The sequence below is a fragment of the Typopeltis vanoorti genome, chromosome 1 (genome assembly GCF_054136105.1).
Source record: "Typopeltis vanoorti isolate ZY-2024b chromosome 1, IOZ_Tvanoo_1.0, whole genome shotgun sequence".
NCBI lineage: Eukaryota > Metazoa > Arthropoda > Arachnida > Uropygi > Thelyphonidae > Typopeltis > Typopeltis vanoorti.
The window spans coordinates 142327102-142354198 of NC_143549.1; the positions used below are offsets into that span (position 1 = coordinate 142327102).

General features: G+C 34.9%; 1 protein-coding gene across 2 annotated transcripts in view; it reads right to left on the reverse strand.

The window, feature by feature from the left end:
- Positions 1 to 13552: 13552 nt before the first annotated feature.
- The window catches only part of LOC150110494 (uncharacterized), a 317332-nt gene continuing 303787 nt past the window's right edge, over positions 13553 to 27097 (reverse strand). For both annotated transcript variants that reach the window (XM_090399521.1, XM_090399529.1), the window contains 2 exons: positions 23384 to 23518; positions 13553 to 14708 (listed from right to left, as the gene is read on the reverse strand). In XM_090399521.1, coding sequence (XP_090255647.1) covers positions 14659 to 14708; positions 23384 to 23518 — 185 coding nt within the window. In that variant the 3' untranslated portion in view covers positions 13553 to 14658. The remainder of the gene's footprint in view (positions 14709 to 23383; positions 23519 to 27097) is intronic.

Here is a 27097-nt window from a genome sequence, read left to right on the forward strand (position 1 = left end):
TCAAAGTTCAGTATTCGTAGCCCAAGAAACAGAGGTCCAAGGCCAAATCAGGAAAAACAGCAGCATATTATCACACCCTTGCTTCCGAATTTCATAGTTGGGGTTATGCACTCTGATAAGAAACATTCGCATGCCATCTACCACACCCATCCATTTGCTTGGTAGAGGTTGTAGCATGATTCTTCACTCCATTGCACAGTTTTCCAAGCTACCATGTCTCACAGTACATGTTCTTTGCATCACTGAAAACAACACTGCATATTGGTTCGGGTAATGTGGTGTTTGCATACTGCAGTCCTTCCATGGAAGTCCATGTTGTGAAGCTCGGTTCTGAATGTTTTTGTGCAGATTTGTTTTCCAATCTATTCTCAAAACTCTGCATTCAACGTGTTGGCCAACGAATGGTGGTTTTTACATATTATCCAATGTAACTCACTATGGTCACATTCAGTGAGTGTGGTGGATCATCCACTTCAGACGGCACTTGCAGTTGACTCCTTGTGCTTCCATTTCAGTATGCTATTGGATTTTTGACCTGAGATGGCCCAATTTGTCAACTATTTACCAAACAGATAGGCCTGCAACATGGCATCCTATCACACTGCCTCTTTCAAACTCTGTCAGTTCCCTTCTCACAGCTATATGGACATAGCTGCACTGACTTGGGAGCATCATGTTCCTCCACTTTATACCAGCTACAAATACATTATATGGCATGATGCACTTTGCCCATGGGAGTGTCTTTGACTTCTTTCCAAGCAATGTAATTTCAGATGATGCTATCTCCATGCATTACTATTTTAAGATTTTCTTTTTAACTCATTTTATTATTATTTTTTTTTATATATGCAGTTTTTTCAGAATTCCAGATTCACTGCCACATTTAATGTAGCTGTAACTCTGTATTGGGTTTATTATTATTTTTTAATGTCTATTGGTTCAAAATTAATAAAACAAATTGGGAAATGAATTTTAGAACACCCTTGTACTGTGATTTTTTTTGAGTATATTCAAAGCTTCTAAATATATTTGGAAATGTTACAGAAGATGATTAACTGATAGTAGCTGTTTGGAATTAAGTAGCATACAAAATTAGGTTCAGGAAAAAAAAAAAGCTTTATGTTTCACATTTAGTGCCAAATCATATACAGAATGAGGTAATTACTTAATATACATTACTGTGATTTCTAATATGAATGGAATGTTAGTGTTAAAAGATTGCCGGAGGAACCTATGTAACTCAGTCAGTCACGAAGATGCTTCGTGGTTGGAAAGAGCTATGTTTGAATCCTATCTCATCTTGGATGTTCTTGACATCCTAGACAAGATGTGAAGAACTTGTTATCTCCATATGAATTAGCTATTTGCATATGGAGGTAGGCAGGGGTTTTCATTCTGCAAGGCAGACAAACCAACTAGGGAATAAATGTAATTCACAGACATTGCAGTGGAATTGGACTCCTGTTGTGAACATCTTCACAACAGGAGTCCAGTGCCAACAAACCTGATAGAATTGCAAAAATGCATCATATCCAACTAGGATAGGATAATTGTGGAGCATTTTCAGAATCACCTGGGAGTTGATGTCTTGGCATAATGAGGCTGTTTTGAAATTTAACAGTGGTTCAACACATATTAGGTGGGTATCTTGAATAAACTGACCATCTCTCAATTATCTGAACTTTCAAATGAACAAATAACATAAACTTGAATGGGATAGCATATCAACTGACCTCATACAGTGCCATGTAATTGCATCTTCAGTTGTCCAACTCTTCAATTTTTCAACTGGCAAATTTCTCTCCTGCTGCAGTTGGATAATGGAAAGATTATTGTATTTATTATTATTATTAGACACCTCCAGGGAGTCCAAAGACTCATTGAGGGAGGGCACCTGCTCTACAACTCTCTCTCCACCAAATGACCACAACTACACCAATGCCATCTACCACCGCTGACTACCACTAGTATTTCCACAGACAATCACAAACATCCATGCCCATGGCGGGATTTTATTTTGTGTGTGTGTGTGTGTCTGTGTCACTCACACTAATCAAATCATGGGAGATCCCTCTGTAAAACAGACACACAATTCATCATACCATACCTTAAATACACTCACATTCTCTGTGGTCACCACACTCTCAGGCAATGCATACCATTCACTGCTCTCCATGCAGAACATCTGCTTCTTACTCCCTTGCTCACACCCTTTTAATGCAGCTTAAAGGGATGGTCTCGTATTCTCTCCTCACCTCCCACCATGTGAAAAACCTTTTCCACATTAATTTGATAAAAATCTCCTACCAACTTATCTGTCTCTATGGTATCGCCCCTCTTCTTTCTCCTATTCACTAAACTGCAATTGCATTTCTCTATATTTAATACTCCAGAGAACAGAAATCAATAACATTTCGAATTGGCTGGGAATCTACTGGCATTAAGTGCTTGGAAGGCACTTAATGCCAGTAGATTCGCTATGCTAACTTCTATACCTGCATAGAGAACTTTGTTCTATAGACAAAACAGGTAACTTCTTGAAGCTACTCGAGGCTTCCAATTATAAACTGTTATATATATAAATAACTGTTATTGAAAGAATGGCAGCTACCCAACATCCTTTTATTGTTCAACTGAAAATCCACTGAAAATGCTTCATTTCTTTTCTTCCTCTTTCATTGCATCTATTTCTTTCTGAAAACAAGCATTCCTAACAAAGTATGTACTTCCCAATGGCTACATTCTCCAGCTATTCAAGAATAATATTAATAAGTTTCCATTCTCTTAATCCACCACACATGGCATTAATGTACTATAGGGTGTGGCAATCTTTGATGTTCAGGAAGGGGAAAAGAACAGAAGATTGTAAGCCAGGTAATGATAATATGAAATCATTTCACTCAAATTTTTGCAGTTTTCATTTAAATAACTTTGGGATAAATATGTAAGCTTTATTTTTATAGACAAACTGCAAAAGAATTTAAATGAGCAGAACCACAGATTTTCAGTTACTTTATTAGTTATCAAAGAACAGGTGAGATTGCAGAATAAATATGGGGAAAACAATTCTATCATTTTGACATATGTAGTGAATGTCAAAGTTGATCACAGGTTTGACATTTCAATAATTAGTATAATCAATGTCTAAAAAATATTCTTTTGGCTTATGAAAAGACAGATATTGAATTTAAGAAATATCTATTATATATGATTATAAAAATATTAAGATCTAAAACTGAATGACAATGCTTAAAATAAGATAGCTGACATGGCACTGAATATTATCATTTACTTACCAAAGAACTCAATACAGGAACTAGACATATATTAATTTCTGATTAATGAGGAAGGAGATCATAAGAATTGGCAGTAGTTCCAAGATGATGTGTATGAAACATTATGGCTGATTATCAAAAGTGAAAAGTGAAATATAGGCATAATTTTCTAAATTCTTATTATACAATAAATATATTTCTTAATATTAACGAAACAACAGATGAAATGATCATTAAATGCTAATTATATGAGATATATTCATATTTCAAAATGGCTGAATTAGAGATTCTGAAAGTGATAACATTCTATGTATAAATAGTTAACAGTATGGTGTCAATTTCATGCAAGGAGGACCTAGAATAAGATTTTTATTTTTGTCATTATTTTCCTGCTGTATTAATTGTAGACATATAATTATAAATTTAATATTTTAATTGTGATAAGATCAACATTAAGAGGCAGAAAAAGTGCTGAATCCTTATTCTCACTAATTGATATATAAAAATATTTATTAGTGCTTTCCATCATTTAGCCGGGAATTTTTCTATAGCTGTCCCTTCCTTCTCCACCCAAGTCATCAGAAGAGCTATTGTATAGCAGGGGCAAATGCTGGTCTTGAAATTCACATTTGCTCTTGTTATCATTCAGGGAGTGAGAGGTGTGATTGAAGTCTGATTAGCAGAATAATGAAGTACTGACCATTTAAAACTATATATTTAAAAATTTATGGACATTTAATCATACAAATACAACATTCATTTTACAAATGATATTCTATCTTTTTTAATTTAGCTGACCTACTTGAATACAAATTCTACCTTACAGTTCTTCTTTATGAACTGGTCAATAACATCGTCATAAAAAGTTGGTTGTAACTTAATTTTCCCAAGCAACATGCACACTTGTAAAGGCTGGCTGAAGCTCACTGGCTAGAGCTATTGACTGCGTATGGCCTGTGTTTAAGCAACAAATGGCTATGTGCATGCATGAAATGCATGCACATAGGTGCACACAGGTGACGTGAAATGGCTATGTGCATGCATGAAATCACAGTGCTGCTGTGAAGACCTGGAACCAAGCAAGCGCCAAGGTAGCTTTGACTAGACGAGCAAGCATCGGCCTTCGATACACAATGCAAAGCTCAATTATTGCCGTGCAAGCTTAAGACGTCTTCTGTCTACAAAAATAAAAGCCTAAATGGAATGCTTATAAATGCATGCATTTATTAACAAATAAATATTACTTCTTTCTTAAGTAATGAACTTGCTCAGCAAGCATGGAGAATTCATCCCTGCTGTATAGTTCAAAAATGTAAATACTAGGTTGTATTTACATATATGAAGGATGGAAGAGTTATTTATAGTTTGCGCTATAAATAATCAAGATATAAGATGATATTAAAACATTCTAAAAATACTGAACAACTGCATAGAAAAAAAGAATATAATTAAGCCTGAAAAAAAAAAAAAACTGCAAGATCATATCTGACATATATATTTCAAACTGTGATATGTCATCAGATATTTCTAAGGTATGCTAGTTATTCAGTTAGCATAACTTTGTGGATGAAGAACCACTATATATTAAAAGTTAGCATGCTAGACCTAGTTTTGATAATGTATAATGCTTTCGTCTGTTGTAAAAGACTTTGTATTATTTAACTGTTATATCAGCATTGATATGGAAACACTAGAGAGCAACCAAAGACGAATTACCAAACTGATATTGGGGCTCTGGAGAGTGTTGGGTATGCAGAGTGGTTGAGGGAAATATAGGTTACAGAATTTTTTGGATAGGAGGAAAAGATGAATATGATAAAGACTTTCAGGATGGTTAAGGGATTTTACCAGATTTACCAGAGCCTTGTAAACAGAAGGGAGGGGGATATGATTGAGACATATAATCTGGTCGGGGGTTGGCATGGAGGTGATTTTTCATAGAATGGGAGAGGGGGAGAGCTAGAACAAGAGGCCATCACTGGAAACTGTATAAGGAGGGTGTGAGGAGCAGGTTCTTTGCATGGAGAGTGGTAGGTGAGTGGAATGCATTGCATGAGTGTGCTGTGAATGTAGACACATTGAATCAGTTTAAAGCATGGTTGGATAAGCATTGTGTGCAATAGTGTGTACCTCCCATAACGAGTCTCCAACTCCATGGAGGTCAGATAATAATAATAATAATAATAATAATAATAAAAGGAGTGAACAGAGTGAGAAGAACAAAAACTTGTTGCATAAAGATGTGATGAAGAAGGGTGTGAGCAATAGATTTTTTACATAGAGAGTTGTGAGTGGAATGCATTGCCACACTGCATTATGAATGTAGGGAGTTTAAATCATTTCAAGGTTCAATATTATAGACATGTTACTAGTTGTGTGGGCTTCCCACAATGAGTCTACTGATTTCATGGAGTTTATTGTAATAATAATAATAATTAAATCTACTTGAATATTCATGAGTGTGTGTATAAGGTTCACAAAGAAAAGGAATAAACAGAATAATACCATACATGGTCATAAATGAGCCCAGAAATTAGGGTCATTCCATACATGAATTTGACATTTTGTACTGCTACTCTCTTGAAAAGCATGAAGAGAAAAAAAAAAAAAACACTGAAGAATGTCCATATTTCATCATTTCTGTAATAATGAACAATTTGCTAAATTATTCCAATAAAATTATTTAAAGTTTTAAAAATATTTTTTAGAAAAAGTAAAACAGATAGCAGCCATTTTGGACATTACATCATACTTCGATATAATTAAGAAAAACACCGTGCATTTGTAAAAATGGATGATGATCTGTGATTTGTAATATCATATCTAATCTAAGCTTCAAAATACTGATCAATGGTAGTTTCGACAACAGTATTTCATTTTTAAATATAAGAATATCATAATTTAACCAGTGCTAAATGAAAGAGCACAGTTTAGCAATTGAGATCCATTGATTTGTCATTGAAAGAAATATCAATTATGTTACTTTACAAGGGTTTTTATAGTACAAGATTTTATAATACATTTTAAAGAAACTAGCAAACAACCATGGAATAGCAAAAATATTACATTATTTTATTCGATTATAATTTTACTTCATTTTAACAAGTAATTCTAATTCCTTGAACAAGGCAATTAGACAAAGGCACCCCTTAATTTTCCATCCTGTATTTTCCAACAGCCATATATATATATATATATATATATTAGGATAACCAAGCAATTTTATATGCTTGGTTATTTTAGCTCCTAATCCCAAGTGTGCAAACAATATACAATATACCCAAGTTAAAAATTTATTCCCATATATATATATAAACTATTAAAATACAACCAGTTGTATTTAGAGAAGAAGAAAGAGAAAAAAATATCAATATTTCTTAACCATACAAAGGCCAACTAACATTTGTGCTAAGAAAGCAGTCTAGTTCAGTTAAGATATTTTATTCTGGTTTTTATTTTTTGTCCTAGTTTGTGTTACATGTTATATTAAATTAAACAGATCAAGCATGGCAAGAATAAATTAAAGTTTATTAAAAAAAAATCCCACTTTCATTTAAGAATACTAAACTTTTAATTTTTAATTGCTATAACTTATCTGTTTAATTTAATACAGTGTAGATATATGTAGATATAGATATTTTATTCTTCTTCACTAAAACACCATACTTAGTCATGTAGTCATTCTTGAAATTCAATTAATAACTGCAAAGTCAAAAGTCAAATACCAAATACCAAGGCTTCAACTTGGTATTTGATTGCTTCAAATGAATTTTAATATTTAAAAATACTTTGAACAAACACATATATTCAAAGCATTTCCCCGTAATTGGTATTCATAAATATAAATATATATATATATATATATATATATAATTTGAATATATATATATTCAATATATATATAATGTAACCTAGGTGTATATATATAATGTAACCAGGTGTAACCTAGCCTCAAACTCTTTGTTACATATATATATGTAACAAAGAGTTTGAGGCTAGGTTACACATGGTTATTTCTATCTGTCCACTTTTATAACTACTCTATAATTTAAATTATAGACTGACAATTTAAGATTTACTTAAAACATTTACTGTTTAGAATAACACTTCAATGAGGTAAGGGTGCAAAATCTTGCAGCATATTTTCTAGCATATCATTTAACAGAATCATATGAATATTTTCAGAGGAAAGCAATGTATTTATTTAAATAAACTTTTATATTATTATTATTATGTGACATCTCCAAGGTATCCAAGGACTCAGTGAAGGAGAGCACTCTACAACTCTGTTATATTCTTACAGTGATTTTTAGAATATGTTTAAAAATATTTTAAGAACATGAGAATATATCAATATATTTTATTTTTAATTATTTTTCCTACAACCACTAGTGCTTAAATATTATCACCCAAGACCCCATGGAGTCAAAGACTCATCTAGGAGGTCCTGTTATCACATACACAGCTCATCATACTATGCTTTAAACACACTGAAATTCTCTGTAGACACCACACTCTCAGGCAAGTCATTCCAATCATCCACAACTCTGCATGAAAAAAACCTGCTTCTCACTTCCCTGATTTCCCACTATTTTCTGTAGAACCTCTCCAGCATTGACCCTATAACAACCCCTTACTAACTTTATCTCTCCCCCCCCCCTCCTCCTGTCCACCAGACTCTGCAAGTTGCATCTTCTCAATCTTTTCTCATACTCGACATTCCAGAGGTTAGAAACTACTTTAGTCAGTTGCCTCTGGACCCTTTCCAACATCTCTTCGTCCTTCTGAAAACCAGGTGACCAAATCTGGGCACAATAGTCCATGTATGGCCTAATCAAAGCCTTATACATACAATGGAACAAGAATCTCCATACTTCAACAAGTCAGTGTCATCTGCAACATTCCCAGAAACCTTTGTGTTGTCTTCACAATTTTGTTTATGTGTCCCCTAAATTTCAGATCCTCCATTATCACCCTCAGATTTCTTATTTCCTCCACCTCCGACAATATATTCTCACCAAGCATAAATTCTGCATCCCATTTGCCATTATATGATTTCCAAATAAAATTTAACTTAAGCATAATCAGTAATACTAGAATTATTCTCTTTATTTATGATAATACGTAATTTTTACATTGCCTTATTATGGTGATGATTTGTACCGGAAGTAACAGGAATGTAACTTACTCCTAGCTGATAAAAATTCCTTCATTAACTTCCTGTTATGAAAATTTTTATTAATTTTATATTCCACTTAGTTATTGCTCTGTACTCTTGAGTCTGTATTACTTCCATGTAAATTTTCAGATGATACACTTTACAAGTCTGTCACTAAGTCTAATTCACCTCACTTAGTCTAACACTTTAGCGTTAGACTTAATGAGGTGAATAAGCAATTTTTTATTCATTATGGCTATCTATAGAATCAGAAATCACTCTAAGAAGTTCACCTTAAAATGATGAGGAAGACATGTAGAATTACTTCTACATGATAAGAGGTAGTGGTTCCAATAAAATGGATTTGATCAAACCATGTAAAAACTACATTAACCAGATTTAGTCATTTTGTTTTCAAGGGATGAATATATTTCAAAAAAGATCTAGCAAGGACTAACTGAAGTGGTATCACATCTCTGAAATATTGAGTATGAAGACAGATTGAAGCATTACATTTGCAGAGCCTGTTGAGAGAGACATAAGCTGGTAAAAGCTTTGCACCAGATTAATGAAGAAGTGATTTTTTAAAGAGTAGAGAAAAACAGTATAAGAGCAAAATGGTTTGCCTGAAAGATAAATAGGCTGTGAGAATAAAAGGAAAGGTTTCCCCCCCCCCCCATGGAGTGGTTTAAGAGTGGAAAGCAATGCCTGAGAAGGTAGTGAGTGCAAAAAAGTAAATGAGTTTAAAGCACTGTTTGATGAGCATTGCATATAACAGTGAGAACCTACCACAAATCTTTCACTTCATGAAGTTCTATGATGAAAATAAATGCCTTATTACCTACGATATCTAATCTGTAAATGATTTGTACTCTTTGCAACACAACCTTCTTCTTGCAATGTATTCTAATCATCCACCACTCTCTGTAAAGGAACCTATTTGATTAAATAGGTTTCTTTCTGATTTATTTAGTAAAAGTGGTAACCTAACTTATATGCACAGTTAAAATTCAAAGTTATGAAAGATGATGCCACATCACACATATATTTGTGAAACTGTAAGTTACAAATGAAGTGTGAACTTGTTTATACTTGATAAATTTGTTAAATTTATTTAATTTAAAATTCTTTGTTTTTTCTAAAACTTCTCAGAATACTTCACATTTAAAGCATATAATTCTAAATGTTTGCTGCAAGGGAAAGTAGTTGACAAAGTACAAGCAGAGAATCTTGAATTTTGTTCTGAAAGATTCTGCATTTATTTGGTTCTAAAATAGGAAAAGAAAAAAAAAAGACAAAACTGTACTCATTTGAGCAGTTGATAAAAAGGGTTGAGGAATCCAATTGTGAACATTCATAGTGGAAAACGAACAACGCTTTCCACTGTGAAATGTTATTTGAAATATTTTTTGATAAAATTATGGACTTTGTTTTTTAAACTTCTGTCAATTGTGATATTACAGCATTAGGTAGTAACATTTGTAGCAACATTCTATTAAAATTGACTTTACCACTATGAAATACCCAATGTTAATGACACATCTGAAAATCTTAAATTGTTACATATTATAAATTAACGTTATTAGACCTCCATGAAATCAAAAGACATTGCACATCCCCACTGTTGCATACAAGATCATCAAATTATGCCTTAAACTCATTCACTGCTTTTTCACTCATCACGCTCTCAGGAAATGAATTCCACTCACCAACCACACTCTCAAGCAAGGAACCTGCTTCTCACTCTCTTATTCACACCCTCCTTATAACAGCTTCCAGGGATGGCCTCTCATTCTACCCCTCTCTCCCTCCATTCTATGAAAATTCTCCTCTGCATTAATCATTTGGTAATGATCATCAGTTATATATCCAATCATATTCCCTCCCTTTCTCCTATTCACAAGGCTGATTGCACAACAATAATGACTTTTTCTTTAAACATCTGGCCTTGGCACTGCAGATGCATGTTAAGTTTGTCATAATTTATTGTTCTGTTTAGTTCAACATGTACCTTTCTTAAATTAACCAACACATCTTTGCCATATCTCAGTTCACTGCATGGTCATTATCTTGTTTATGGGTACTTTTAATGACCCATTTAACCAGATCTAAATACTGTCATATTTTGCTTAAATCAACTGTCTCTCAACAACTCTCTTAATTCTCTTCCATTTACATGCTTTTTCTTCTACTAACCACCAAAATAATTTACTGGTATACAGGGGCAGCTCGTTCATAGGCACTGCGGAACTGCACCCCCCCCCCCAGTTTTTCTTGATATATAAATATATTTATTAATTTATTTATATTTGCTTGTAATATTTAATTTTATCATCAACAATCCTATACAATTCTCTTATTTTGAATAAAAAATAAGTAGATTTTTATTCAAAATAAAAATCCATCTTGTAGCACTCAGGAGGGCGAAGGACACTAGCAGCACTGTGTTTACCACAGTGTCATATTGTTACGCGTACAAGCATACGAACATCATAGTGAGATGCAAGCTATTAGCGTAATGCGGCACTGTCCGTCGTGCAGTTCCACTGTTGTTTATATGCAGTTTGCACCAGTAGTAGAGTGTTCATAGTGCTTATCGTGTTTACTCCGTCTCTTTAAATATGTGGACATTACAATTTAAAGATTTAATTGTAATGTCTAAAAATTGTAAATCCATTCCTTTAATTACAATTAAAGGAATGGATTTTCTTTTTAAGTAATTTTGAATTATACTAAACTGTATAATTGTATCGATAATAAACAATATTTTTTCATGAAACAAAACAAGAAGAATATATTTTATTTTTAAGTAATTTTGAATTATACCAAACTGTATAATTTTATCGATAATAAACAATATTTTTTCATTTTTAATTTTTAAAAATTTTTACCATAATTTTGATATTTTATCCAAACATGTATACACTGTACTTACAGTGTGAAACTTGCAGCACCCCCACAATTTCAAGCCACAAGCCGCCACTGCTGGTATATATCATAATCATTGGCTGCTAACTCCTTTTGCTATTTAGTAATATCCAGTTATATATCTCATCTGGTTAACTTCTCCTTCATACTAAATAGCCTTGAACCTAGTCTCTTCCAAAACAGTACTACTTCACTGCCTGGTTGGTCAAGTGTCTGGTGTCTGCTCTTCAACCAACAGGCTGTGGATTTGAATCCTGCTGTGGGCATGAATGTTTGTGATTGTCCTTAGGTGGGAATGAGAGATGAATATCATCATTTCATAGGAGACCACAGTCCACTTATTGAAGTGGCTGGAAAAAGTTTCATGTTTGATCATTAGAGCAGGATTTCTTAACTGTATAAAAAATAAATACAAAACTATACAAAAAATATCTAAAAATTGACAACAAACCTTAGCACACCCATGGTACTAATAAAAATGAGTGGGCATTAAAAAAAAAAAAAACACTTCCAAATTAGATCATTTGTGACCTAGTTGGCTGAGCATCCCTGTCTCAAACCAAACTGATCAGGTTCACTTTTCACTGCATCAAGAATGTTTGTGGCAACTGCCTTCTTAAGAAAGGCCTGAGTTGGCTTATAGTGTGCTATGTTTAGTCTATAGAGCAGGATTTATGCATCACCTAAATCTTATTCCACATACACACAGTTCTAATGTCAGATAGGTTTACAAATTTCATGGGTGGGATTATTAAAAAAAAAAAAAAATCCCTTGTAGGAATTCATTCTTCTGCTAATTATAAGTCCATATAAGTCAAATGACTTAGTTGCAATAGGCCATGAAACCTAATATATTAGGAAGATGATGGCAAAATACATATATAAACAAATCCACAGATGTAAATTAATAAATAAGTCACAGAGCAAGTCCCTTTAAATCAATAAATTTCTCAACTAAAAAATGATGATCCTGTGTGTGAATAGAAGTTTCATTTTGCAGCAGAAAGAAGAAAATTTTCGTTCAAACTTTCAGAAAAATAATATCTAAATTTCCTTGTTCTACATTTGTTTTTACAAACTTAGTATTAGCCTTTTTATAATACAGATTATTATTTATTTTAGTATGAGATTTAGGAACACAGCTTGAGCAGACAGATTGTGCATATTTCAGACAAGCATTGCTAAACACATAAAAGATGTAGTCCAGGCTTGCAAGAATGAGTTGCTGACTCTATGGCAGCATGACTGATTATTTTTCCCATGACCATTCATTACTTTTTTCCCCCATTCTTTTTTTTTATCATTAACCAGAATTAGTAAAAATAACTAAAGAGCAATAAGAATAATAAATAAATGAACTCTGCATAAAATATGATTGTGATCCATGATTCTGCTCACTTCACGTTACACCTAACCCACTGTTTCAAGTTAAAATGTCATCATTTGTTAATGGGCAATCTTGTGACTATTACATTTTTAGTCATTTGTTGGTCAGATTCTTTGCTGTGATATTGTCTTGTATTACATTTATAAATGCATACGCTTTCAAAAGTAGTCTAAGATTGCAAATACAAGTTCATTCAAAATTTAGTTTGAGGATAATAACAGCAAGCCTCTAAATAACTGGCCAACTAAGATCTTGACTTAACTCTAAACAGTCATGGGTGAATTATCCCTGGAGGCCAACATCACTAGCAGAAATCTAAACAGTCCTGCACGAAGAACAGAGGTTAATTAGTTTCCCATTTAAACTTCTATAGGTACGCAGAAGTTTGTGATTTAGAAAAACTACTGTGATGCTCATGCCAAAAGGTATGATTTTATTAAAAAGGTAATATTTTGGACATTATTTATGGTTCTTGGGCATTCTAATGCTTTTTTTCTATATCAAAGAGCTATTTTCGGATTTTTATTTTAATAATTTGCATGCTGTTCAAAACACTTCTTTATAACTCACATGCTTTGGCATCTCTATGACACATTCTGTTCTGAACATGTTAATTGGTGAATGAAGAATGATACTAAAAGTGAATATCTGTTATAAAGGAAAGGAAAAAAAAATAGCCAGCATTTAGTATACAAGGTGGAAATCACTTAATCCTTCAAAAAGCATTGAAAGACTTTATATACGTTAGCTTTAATAAGCTACCTATTTTTAAATACTATCTTAGAATTTTACACCACAATAATGTTTTGTTTAATGTTCCAATGACTAATTTATTTTCATACATACTACATCAAAAATCATAATAGATATAGTAGTTTTATAATTATAAGTTACTAAAACCTTTACCTGTAATATGGAATGATTTTGCACCCTTTCGAGTCATTAGATGAAAAAAAAAAAGCACTTATACAAATATTAAAACAATTTACATCAAATATGTATGCTACTGCATACAATAAGTCTTTGAATGGTGCCACTAATTTTTACACCTTTTGCAATGAGCTCTCAGCAGGTCCTTGGAGAGAAATTTAGGTGGGCTCTCAACACTTTCATTGAGTTTACTGTCTTTCTTTTCCCTTAGTTGCAGAGTTTTGTGGCATAGTAGTTAATTCCATTACAGCTTTTGAAAAGTTTTTTTTTTTTTTTTTTGATTAATCAGATATTTTGTGGCTTCTAAAAGACAGAAAGATTTATGTTTATCATATGGATTGATCAGATTATAAAAAGACTGATACAACTACACAGATCCCTGTGAGCTGAAATAATGCATATAATAAAACTCATGTTTTATATCATAATCTTTAGAAAAGTTTCTTCTTGCAAAAAAATATTAACAGGGAATATTATCTACAACTACAGCTGGCAGATGTACTAAGAATTATGAATATACAGTATGCAGTGAAAGATGAATGGCCTTTGCACCATACACTAATATATGCAGGCGGAAAATAAGTCTTTTCTGTCAGTATGACCTATAGTTGTATGTACATCTTTGATGAAAGTGGTAATAGATGAAGTACTCTCTTTCTGCTGTTGTGACTTGCATCTATAACATGTGAAAACAGTTTTGTTTTGTATTTTGGCAGAATTGTTATATAACTATTTTACAGCAATTAAACTTGAGGAAATCACTTGTTTTTGTATCCAGTAGACAAGCATTCACGGTAATCCATAAGTTGGTGGCCCACAAGAACTGAGTAACTTGACTCTGGTAATGAGACAGTAGCTGACATCATAGGGACACCAAACTTAAGCGCAATGATGATGGACACAATCACGGCATGAAACTTAAAATTTCAGTCTAGTGGCAAGCCACTGCATCTTTAGACTGTGTACAACAAACTATTTGGTTAACTGTCTTCTTTTATTAAGTCTTTCTGAACCTTTTCAGGATTAATTTCTGCAAGAGAAATATAAGTTAAAATCAATCTTAAGATTGATATTAAAATCACAAATTTCAGAAAAAAATAATATGTTGATATATTTTAATAATATCTATTGGTTGATAATTTACTAAGTGTACTTGTTGTCACCCAATTCAACACACAGGATACAAAATATGCATTCTATTACATTTTTATTCTATATGTAAATCTACAATTTTTTTTTTTTTCATGATTAACAACTGTGGGTACCTATGGAGGGTACGGTGAATGAGCTGAAGGTATATGAGGAACTAAGTAAGCTTGATGTTAATAAGGCAGCAGGACTTGACAATATATCACCACATGTCATGAAGGAATTCTCTAGGGAATTAACAGCACCTTAGGCACAGCAAGTCACAAAGGAATGAGTGTTGGAGCAAATTATTCCACTTCCCAAAAGGGAGGAGGGAATAAGACTGATGGTACAAATTATAGACCAATCTATGTGTCTGGAGTTGTTGTTAAGGTGAAGATGATGAGGAATGGGATTCAGAAATGGGTTAATAGTTAATAGCAGTATTCTTTATCTTTATGGTGGTCAGAATGGGTTTGTAAGGAGAAGGTCATGCTTTAGCAATCTGCTTATGTATTATAACAAGGTGACAAATTCACTGGATTAAAAATATGCATATATGATGGTGTACATGAATTTTTCAAAGTGGCTAAATTAAAACACATGGGTAGATAACAGACTAGTGAGGTGAATGGATGATTGACTGTTGGACAGGTATCAGCAGGTGATGTATGGAGAAGTGGTATCCCAAAAGAGGACTGTCACTAGTGGAGTGTCACAGGGATCTGTTTTCGGACTATTATTGTTTAACTTGTACGTTAACGACATTGGGATCAGCTCAACTGGAGATGTACACTTTCCTCTAATTCTGGATGATACTTGATCTGGCATGAAAGTGGTACTGCTTACCATCACAAGAATGTTCTTGAAAGGGATAGATATGGAGGTGCTGGGGTCATGTTGTGGGGGAGGCATTATGCTTAATGGATGCACTGAGCTACAAGTGCTGGAATAAGGGACTGTGACTGTAAACAATAATGCAATAAAGCTTCAACGTCATGTTCGATTGTTCCATGGTGCTGTAAGTGATACATAAGCAGTGGTGATGCTTCTGGAGACTGAGGATATTAATTAAATTTAATGGCCAGCATGCTCTCTATTTGTATTTAATTTCTATTTAAGCTTTGTAGATCTGGAAAAGCATATGACAAGGTGCCAAGAGAAAAGCTATTCAAAACGCTACAGTTGAATCATGTCAATTACATCAAGCAATACTTAGTCTTTATTTGAGTTGTAAGTCAGTAGTTAGAATTCAAAGAAGTACAGGAAGATGGTTTAATGTTAAATCTGGTGTCAGACAAACATGTACATTATCCCCTCTGTATTGTTTGACTGCATGCCTTAGCCAAGAGAACTAAGTGTTAGACTGGCTTCCAAATCGCTCTAGCTCAATTAGCGCAGGGTGCACTATGAGGAGGCAAGCTAGATTACACCCTCTAGACACTGACATTACACCGAGCTAGATTACAGGAGTATAAAAAAATCTTGGAGAACACAGCCCTACCAATACATTTAGATCTCCCAGACTTAAGTATATGATGATTGAGATCAAGACATCCACCACTACAATTAGCCCAACTACTACAATCTAACTTTGACCTGAAGCAAAAGTGGCACGAACAGTGGGAGAGCCAGACAGATGAAATCACAAAATTTTCTCTCAAAGAATCACAAGAAAGTTTTGATGCTTGCTCACACCTCCCATGAAAATCCTGGACTCAGCTTAATAGAATACAAACTGGTCATGGTGTATGTGCAGACATACTTTTTAAATGGGGTAAACGATCATCAACGCATTGTGATTGTGGAGCTCGAAGACAAACTTGAGCTCCACATGTGGACCATATTGTGACTCAGTGTTATCTCAGAGCACATTCAGGAGACAAATTGGACTTTTTAAGTACTACACCCGAAGCTATGAATTATCTGACCAATATGGATGTAACCATTTAATTTTATTGGTTTTTAAAATGACTTTTGACTTTTAATTTTATATATTTTTAAAGTGACAGTGTATTATACTGCATGTTTTGTTATTCATGGCATACAAATAAATAAATAAAATCCCCTCTATAACTGATTATCTATATGGATCACATTATGAAGGAAAGTGGTATTATTATTAATATTATTGTTATTATTATTCAGGCCTCCATAGAGTCAAGAGAGAGGTCATTCTAAGGAAACACAAAAGTCTATCATACCACTACTTGAACTTATTGACTGTTCTTGCTCTCACCACTCAATCAGGCAATGAATTCCATGATTCAACCACTCTCCATGCAAAGAAGCCACTCCTCATCCTCTTGCTCATAGCTTCCTTAATCAACTTCCAGGGATGGCCCCTTATCCAGGGTTACATCTTCCTTCCTGCTGTTCCACCAAGCAAAAGAACTCTGCAATGTCCACCCTGTAACTGCCTCTCAACAGTGTAAAAGTCTTGATCATATCATCTCTCCTTCTTTTCACCAAACTCTGCACTCCACATTCCCTCAGCTGATCCTCATAACTAACATTGTACAGTCCTGAAACCATCTTTATTATCTGCCTCTGTACCCTTTCCACAGTTAATTTATCCCATTCAAATTCTGGGGGGCCAAATTTGAGAACAACAGTCTAAGTGTGGTCTGATCAGGGTCTTATAATACAATGGAATAATAACTCTTATCTCTGCAGGTCAGCTTCCTTCTCAGTATTGCAATAATTCTCTGGGTTAGCTTCACCACCTTTGCAATATGCTTCCTGAAGTTCAATTTTTTATCAATCATCACCCCCAGATCTCTTGTCTCCCCTACTTCCTCCAGTACAGCTCCTCCAATCAAGTATGCATCCTCCCATCGATGGATCCCAAACTTCAAGACATTACATTTTGCTGCATTAAACCAACCATCCCCAATTTTGCCCATCTGTCTATTTTATTCAAATCCTCTTGCAGGGCCGCCACATCTGCACTATTACTGATAACCCTTCCCAGCTTCACATCATCTGCAAACAACTGAATATCCCCTTGCAATCCATTGACAATGTCATTGATATAAAGGTTGAACAATACAGGTCCCAGTACTGAGCCATGTGGAATCCAACTTGTAACCTTCTGCTTCCTTGATATTGCCCCACCATACACAACTCTCTGATACCTATCAGACAGCCAATCCTGAATCCAACTGACTAACCCAACATTTAAACTCATGTGCTGCAACTTAAATATCAGCTTATCATGTGGCACCCTGTCAAATGCCTTTGCAAAATCCAAAAAAATGGCAGTATATGCCTTTCCTTCATTAACTGCTCTTGTCACTTCATTATAAAAGGCAATCATATTACTAAAGCAACAGCACCCCTTAAAAAAGCCGTGTTGATTCTCACAGATAACATCATCCTCATCTACCCAATGCTGTATATAGTCTCTCACTAATTTCTCCAAGACCTTAACAATTACTGATGACACACAAACTGGCCTATAATTAGACACTTCCAGTCTGCTACCACCCTTCAAAAAGGTAAGAGTGCAATGGCACTATCTTACCTTCCTTCCATTTCTTGGGTACCTTTCCCTCACCCACTTTTATTGAAGAGCCAGGTCAATGGAGCTATCAGTTCTTTAGCACATCCTCTTAAAACCCGTGGTGAAATGCTATCCAGTCCCACAGCTTTACTGACATCCAGAGTACTCAGTATTTGGAACACACTCTCCTTTTGCACCTCTAAACCCTGAACTTGCCCTATCCTTCTAGTATTAAAACCTCCTTCTCCAGGATGAAATACTCCAATAAAGTGCTCATTGAACAATTCCACTAAGTCCTTTGTGTCAGTCACTCTCTTCCCAATATTATCCAGCAATGTCATTCTTCCACAATCATTTCTCCACCTACTGGCCATACAGCTAAAAAAATTCCCTAGTTTCTTTGGATCTTAGTTCCATTCTCTTCTCATATTTTAGTTTTGCCTTCTTTACCATACTAGTCACTCTCCTGGCCTGAATCTTATATTCTTCATGCATCTGCTCTCCACCCCTCTCCTTATATCTCTTCCATAATCTCTTTTTCACCTCAGTTCCTGTTTGATATTGTTTGTCATCCATTTACACCAAATTGCATCCTCTTCTTCACTTGTGGAATACAGCTTACTATTGCTGCTAACAAATATTCCTTCACAATTTCCCAAGCACTAATGATATCCTGGAGTTTCAATTCCACCCTCCATGGAACTGCCCCTAGTTGATGTCTAAGACTATTATAATCACCTGTCTTATAATTCCACATACGTTCCTTTTCTTTGATACTCGTGCATATCTATTCATCTTCCAGGTCAAAATCACGTGGTCACTCTCTCCAGTTGGTGGGAGAGAGAGATGTCATCTCATTTATTATCAGCTCTTCTGATGCTATGACCAAATCCAAAACTCTTGAACCTTTTGTTCCCTCTATTACATGTTGCCTAAGATATTTGTCCCTCAAGAATTCAAGAAATTCCATTCCCTTATACTACATGCAATTTCTTCTTCCCAGCTTATAATGCTGTAGTTAAAATCTCCCATAACAATCATTATTTTTGCATTTGCCAAGCTCAATTGCCTAAACATCTCCTGCTCCCACCCTCTGTGTTCCTTGGTTTGTAGCAACAGCCCACCAAATAACCTGTCTTGGCCTCATCTACCTCCCACCATATGCTTTCAAAACCATTAGTGTCACTGTCTTCCAAATCCTCCACTCTTAGAGGACATAAGTCATCACTTATCACAAGCAGTACTCCACCACAACGTTTTCCTTTCCTGTCCTGCCAAAAAATGCTGTACCATGCTACTTCTATTCCTGTTATTATGTCATCTTCCGTCAACCATATCTCAATAATCTTTAGCCAGGTTTATGCTATCAGCGCCACCAATTCATATCCTTTATTTTGGATATGCCTGACATTAATATAAAGCATAAAAATGTCACTGCTTCTATACCTATCATTATCTCCTCCAGACACTTTTGGTGAATTGTGCTACATTTTTTTTCTCAGTAACACAAGTATTCTTTAGTGGTGCTGCTTTTGGAGTTTCTTTGCTGCTTTTAGAGTACCTGATATTGTTTTCATGTTGGAGGCTTAATGCATTTTTTATAACACTCAGAAAGGATTAAAACAGAATTTAATACTTCCTATATTTCGTCCTAGTCATTAGGACATCTACGGGGATTACAAAAACAACTACTACTACCTCCAGACACTTTTGGTGAATTGTGCTACATTTTTTTTCTCAGTAACACAAGTATTCTTTAGTGGTGCTGCTTTTGGAGTTTCTTTGCTGCTTTTTTTTGTTTTTTTGCTGCTTTTAGAGTACCTGATGTTGTTTTCATGTTGGAGGCTTAATGCATTTTTTATAACACTCAGAAAGGATTAAAACAGAATTTAATACTTTCTATATTTCGTCCTAGTCACTAGGACATCTACGGGGATTACAAAAACAACTAATGTAACATTAACACAAATATCATACAATACTAAGCCCAACCACGTGGGTGACACTAAAGTCCTATCTAGGTGGAGCGCCCTCTAGGAGGACGCTCCACCTAGTATTTTATGATATTTGTGTTAATGTTACATTAGTTGTTTTTGTAATCCCAGTAGTTGTCCTAGCGACTAGGACGAAATATAGGAAGTATTAAATTCTGTTTTAATCCTTTCTGAGTGTTGTAAAAAATGCATTAAGCCTCCAACATGATGTCCTCACAGCACTTAAGCCTCCACAAATGGATATTGTTTTCAACAATATCAGGTACTCCAGTAGTACCTGATATTGTCAACTGTCCACCAAGCACCCATTCCCACAAGAGGTCACCCCTGCTACCATCCACCCTGGGAATTCTAGTTTCCCTGCATTGACACACCAACTTGTTCAGAAAACAGCAATTGCTCCAGATGCCTTTGTCCTTCCTCATTCAAATGCAAGCTGTCTGTCGCATACAGTTCCCTTCTGTCCTCAAATGCCCTCCAAGCATCCACATATTTGAATGCTCTCTTCTGACACATTCTGGCTATTATGCTATTTAGTATTACTGCTCTTCTGCTCAGTTCATCACTATGATACCCGGGCAACACACACACACACAATCTTTCCTCTCTGCATTTTCTTTTGTACAACCTCACGCAAGAATCTCAGATCTCTCGCTGCCCGATTTACATTGCCTCTCAAGTCATTTGTGCCCACCATCACAATCATTTCATTCACCCCTCTTAATTGACATAGCCACACTTTCTGTCATTCCTCCAGGCAAACACTCCTCTGGCATCTTATCTTGCACACCACGGATCATTGAGTCTCCATACATCACACCTCTTACCACTCTGTTCCTTGATTGCTCATCTCAATCCCTCTCTCTCTCTCTCTCTCTCCTCTAACCCTTTCTCTTTGTGTTCCCCTGCTTACCTGCTGTCCTGTCATCACTCTATCCCTGGTTCCAGCACTCCCTCACATTCTTCTCATTTCCTCTCTCTGACTGTTTCTATTCTCCCCTCTTCTATCATTCCCATAACTTTCTCTCTCATTAATTCTCTTCTACTGCTCCTATTCTCTCCTCTTGTACCATTCCCATTCCTCTTTTTCATTCCCTCTCTTCTACTGCTCTGATTCTATACTCTTCTATCATTCCCATACCCCTCTCTCATACTTTTTCTATTCTCTACTCTTTATCATTCGCATAACTCTCTCTCACTCCTACTCTAATTCACCTTGCATTCGTCTTTTCCATTTTCCTAATCCCATCTTTCATATTTCTTATCTCGTTCCCGATACATTCCACCTCCTCTTTCAGCTCATCTCTCTCTCTCTCTCTCTCTCTCTGCAAGTTAGTCACTCTTACTCGCCATCCATTCTCCCAATCAAGACCACCTCCATAAACTTCACAGTCATTCAAGCCTTTCACACTCCCGACTCTAATTTTTTCATTCATATTTTGCTTATCATTCTCTCCTATCACACTTCTCATCTCCCAACATTCATTTCAAGTTCCTGATGCAACTAGGTCAGTTATCGGAATATCTAATTCATTTAATTCCTCCCATTGCCTACATTTTGTGCATATACTAACTCCCCCTTCTCCTGCCTGCCACATATCCAACTCCCAGGATGTCTACATGCTGCAAGAACTGCATGCCACAAAGTCCTTTATTATGTTATGCAAAATAGAGTCCTTAAATCACAGAGAATTGGTGATGTATCATTCTTAATTGGAGCTACAGCCACCATCATTCCTTACTGCCGAGGAACTACTAAACTAAACACTAAATATATATAAACGCTATATAAACTATAAACACTATATTATATATATATATATATATATATAAATATATATATATATATATATAACGCTAAATATATACACATGTATAAATACAACCGCTATATTCAACTATACTAAATAACGAAAAACTTATCTTCATATATATGCGTCCGACTCTGATCTCGCCTTCTTGGTAACCCAAAAATAACACACTATATAACGACAAAACTCCAAAAGTAGCACCACTAAAGAACACTTGTGTTACTGAGAAAAAAATGTAGCACAATTCACCAAAAATTACCTCTATGAGCCAGCCAGGATTCAAACTTGGAATCTTCTGATCCATAGTCAGATGTGTTATCAGTTGTGCCACTGGCTCCTTTTAAATCTGATATCAAAATTAGCATTGCTAATCTTAGCTCTTTATTTTATGAAGATGATGTTATATTTCTGAATAAATCTAGTATAAGTCTGCAAGATTCCCTGACTAAATTGAATAACTGTTATAATAAATTTGGTATGAAAATCAGCAATAAAATGACAGAGACAATGAAAATATGCAGAAACATTCAAAATCTCAACTGTATCCTGAATGGTGAACCTATAGAGCAAGTAAAACATTTCAGTTATTTAGGCACAATTTTTGTGAAGATGGCAAATTAAATATAGAAATAGACAACAGAATTAGTAAAGCGGATATGATAGGAAGTCAGCTGAATAAATTTATATGGAATAAGAAAGAAATTAGTCAAAACACTAAATTAGCTGTATATATACAAGACATTGTTCAAACCAATTTTAACTTACGGATCTGAGAGCTGAGAAATCTTACGGAAGTCAACAGATGGCATCAATGGCAGTATCACATTAAAAATGAGGATATTAGGAGAGAACTTGCCATTGTTAGCATTCAAGAATGTGTTAGTAGAGCTAATCTCAGGTGGTATGGTCACTTAAATAGAATGGGAGAGGAAAGATTAGCAAAACAAATGTTCTTTGCCAGGGTCGGCAGGAAAATGACCCATAGCAAGACCAAAATGTAGATGGATTGATACAGTAAAAAGTGCCTTAAAAGACAGAAATATAAGATCTGATAATGTTTGAGTCTTGACAGATTACAGATTAATTTCGTGGAAAATTGTTGATTGGAAGTGAGTAATTTTGTATCTTTTTTTTCTTGTAGTACTATATTAATTATCCCATACCCCTCCCCCAAGGGTACATATTAGGAATTTGATTATGATAATAATAGTTGTAATGACTTCTAATAATGATAATCAAACATTCAATAAAGTGAGCAGTAAAATACCTTCTTTTATTTCACATTGAGGTCCTGTCCAGCCTTTAGCACAAATACACTTCCCAGAAGTATTTTCACAACTACTTCCTTGAAAACATTCACAGCGGTAAGTACAGGATGCACCATATCTGCTGTGTTTACACTCTGCAATAAAATAGTAAACATTCTGAGACAATAATGCTTTGTTATGATAACAAAGCATAAAAGTAATGCATTTTGAGTGGTCTTTTCGACCACTTAAAATTTGGGAACATATATAGTTCACTCACTGTCCAAAAATTTGTAACTTAGCTTAAGTGAGAACATTTTTAATGTATGCTTTGATGATTTCTGGAATTTTTTAAAATGATTTTAAGTTTTATCAAAATTTTAAAATTTATTTGTAATAAATACATATTATGTAAATATTCAGTACATAAAAAAGAGTAAACAATTTAAACATATTTAATTATGTTTGAATTGTTTACTGCATCTAATTTTAATTGAATTATGCACACAAAGTGCATAGTAGTGATAAAAATAAAACCTTCAGTGCCTAGACAAAATGTATAAATTTCACTTTTAAAGAGAATAAATATGTTCAAAAGGAAAATAATTTTTCTTTGCAGCAACTGTCATGACCATGAGATAATAATAATGATGGTTAACTGATATACATCACACATAATACATCTTCAGTACTGTATTGGCACAAGCATGTGGTACTGCATCATCTTCAAATGGACATTTAAAAGTATAAAGTATAAATTCTCATGGATTTATGTGAGCATGATATCACCATTGCATAAAAAGAGTGTTTCACTTCAAGGTGGGATACTCATTGTGAGATGTAAGGGAAAAAATTGGACAGAATGATATAATTATATGCTAACGAGTGGTTAGTGTATCCGTTCTCCAGCCAAAAGGCTGTGGGTTCGAATCCCGTCATGGGCATGGATGTTTGTGATTGTCTGTGGAAATACCAGTGTGTGTGTGGGGGGGGAGTCGGTGGTAGATGGCGTTGGTGTAGTTGCAGTCAGTTAGTGAATTGAGTTGGCGGAGACAGAGTTGTAGAGCAGGTGCTTTCCCTCGATGAGTCTATGGACTCCCTGGAGGTGTCAAGTAATAATAATAATAATTATTATTATTACTATTATTATTATACTCTCCATGGAGTCAACAGACATCATGGGAGTTCATTCAATTGACAACATATTTATCATATAAAATCTTAAAATCTTTAACACTGCTTACATTAACAACTCATTTCTTGTAATGTGTTTTCCATTCACTGACAATTCTTCATATAAAAAATCTACTCCTCACACCTCTCTTGACCACACTTTTACATAACTTCCAGGAATGACCTCCAGTTCTTTTCCTCTCACCTTCTACTCATTTTATAATCCCTTCTGGATTAATCTGATAACATCCTCTCATTAACTTAATGTCTTTATCATATCACCTCTCTTCCTTCTCTCCATCAAACTCTGCAATCCACATTTCTTCAACCTCTCTCCATAGCCAGCATTCCAAAGTCCTTACATTGTCTTAGTCACTTGCCTCTGGACCCTCTCCAATGTCTTCACATCACATTGAAAACCAGGTGACCAGATCTGAGCACAATAGTCCAAGTGTGGTCTGACCAGTGCCTTATACAGTGACACAACCACTTCCTTATCCTTACATGTTAGAGTACTTCTTATCATAGCGGCACTATGATGTGCAGCCTTTGCAACACTAGCAATATGCCCTCTAACCTTCAGTCTACTGTCAACCATCACTCCAAAATCTCTAATATCATCCACTTCCTGAAGTACAGCAACATCGATATATGGTACACAGCTTTATATTTCTGCACCCCAAAATGCAACATCTTGCACTTGCTGATATTAAAACTATAATCCCACTCTTTTTGTCCAAGTAAAAAGTCCATTCAAATCTTCCCAAAGGGAATTAACATCACCAGTGCTATTTATAATTCTTCCCAACTTTGCATCATCAGAAAATAACTGAAGATCTCAAATCAGTCCACATGATATATCATTTACAAACAAGTTAAACAGCAGGGTGGAAACCTCAAACCATATAAAATGTGTGGTGAAACAATGTAGACAGTGAATCATTAGTTTGAACTTAATGAAAAATTTTGTTCAATGTAACATGTACGAAATGTTTCTGGCATTGGCAGATGAGAGTAGTTTAATCTCGGGGAAAAAAGAGATGATGCTAGAAAATATCAGAAATGTGTGCTAATTAAGAAGACTCAAAAGCATGAGATGTTGAATACAAACAAAATTTCAAATCACGAAGCAGATGAAATGGTATATAAAGTGAATGATGCATGCTGGGAGGAAAGTGAGCACAAATCAAGGTGATTATAAAATGGTAACAGTGGTGTGAAACAGATGAGAGAGAGTAAGAGAAAATAATGTGTAACTAATAAAAAAAAAAGAAGGGTGTAGCATAATGATGAAAATTTTAAAGCTTCAAGAAATGCTTCACAATACCACATGGGAGTCAGAGAGATTAGAAAACTTCTTGGTAAATAGCAGGAAGATCTGAACAAGTCAAGGAAGGGTTAAGAAGGCAGAAATGGATGAAAAGCTGTTTTGAGAGTAAGTATAAAATGACATTATGAATATTAAGAGCAATATATGTCAACTTGAGCATAATGTACTTCAGTTTGAAAGGCTGAAGTAAAGTAACTATTTTTTAATGATAGAAGATATCTGCATGCTCACATATCTTAATGCATACATTGAATTTCATGTGTTTAAATCAACTTCATGGCCCCTTGTCCTTGTTCCTTCTATAACTCCATGGAATGTCTTCAAATTTTAAATAAATTAATATACTTAATTTATGGAGCCTGTGTAGCTCAGTGGATGTGGCGTTTGCACACCACCGCGCTTGGCCGCACGAAGGAAGACTTCATTTCGAGTCTAGTTGGCGACTAGAGGAAATTTTTCTAAGCCTTTTTTCGACCGGTTCCCGAGTTAGTCGATCTCTGGTACGGGCAAGCAGGTTTTTCCTCCCGGAAACTCGGGTTTTTCGTCCTGTAAACTCAAGAAAATCGACCGTAGAACCCACATTATTTCAGACATTAAATATATTGTGTTAGGGACCACGAGATGGTGGCACATTTAAGCCGTCTCTCTTCACTGCGTACCGCTTAATTAGTGATAGCTTTGGGCCATCTGTCTCTGATTGGGTACCAGTGGAGATTGAACTGCCCACTCAGTCTCAAAGAGTTAGATAGGGCTAAATGGCCTCGCCTACTCCCGTATACGGGAATAAAAGAAAAAAAAAAAAAGGCGTTAGCTGATACTTAATTTATGCTTAAGTGTATTAATTTACAGGTTTGAAAGATGCTTTAGTACTAATGCTAACTCTAGAAATAGTCTTTCGAAGTTGTAAAGGCTTTTCTTTACAAGTTTTTGTAAGATTTTTTCCATTTAATCCTGCATTAAAGGTTGTCAAATATAAGTCTAGTAATCAATCCTGATTTCCCATGACTATTATTATCATCATCACTGGATCTCTCTGTATTCAAAAGACTCATTATGGGAGGTCTCACTGTCACTCACTCACTCACTCACTCACTCACACACTCACACACACACACACACACACACCAAGACAGACAGAGAAAGAAACCTTCTCTCTTCCCAGCTTAAAAATTTCTCAAATAATTTCCAGGGATAATGAAGAAGTGTGGTTTTGCACTTTCCTCTAGTTGGT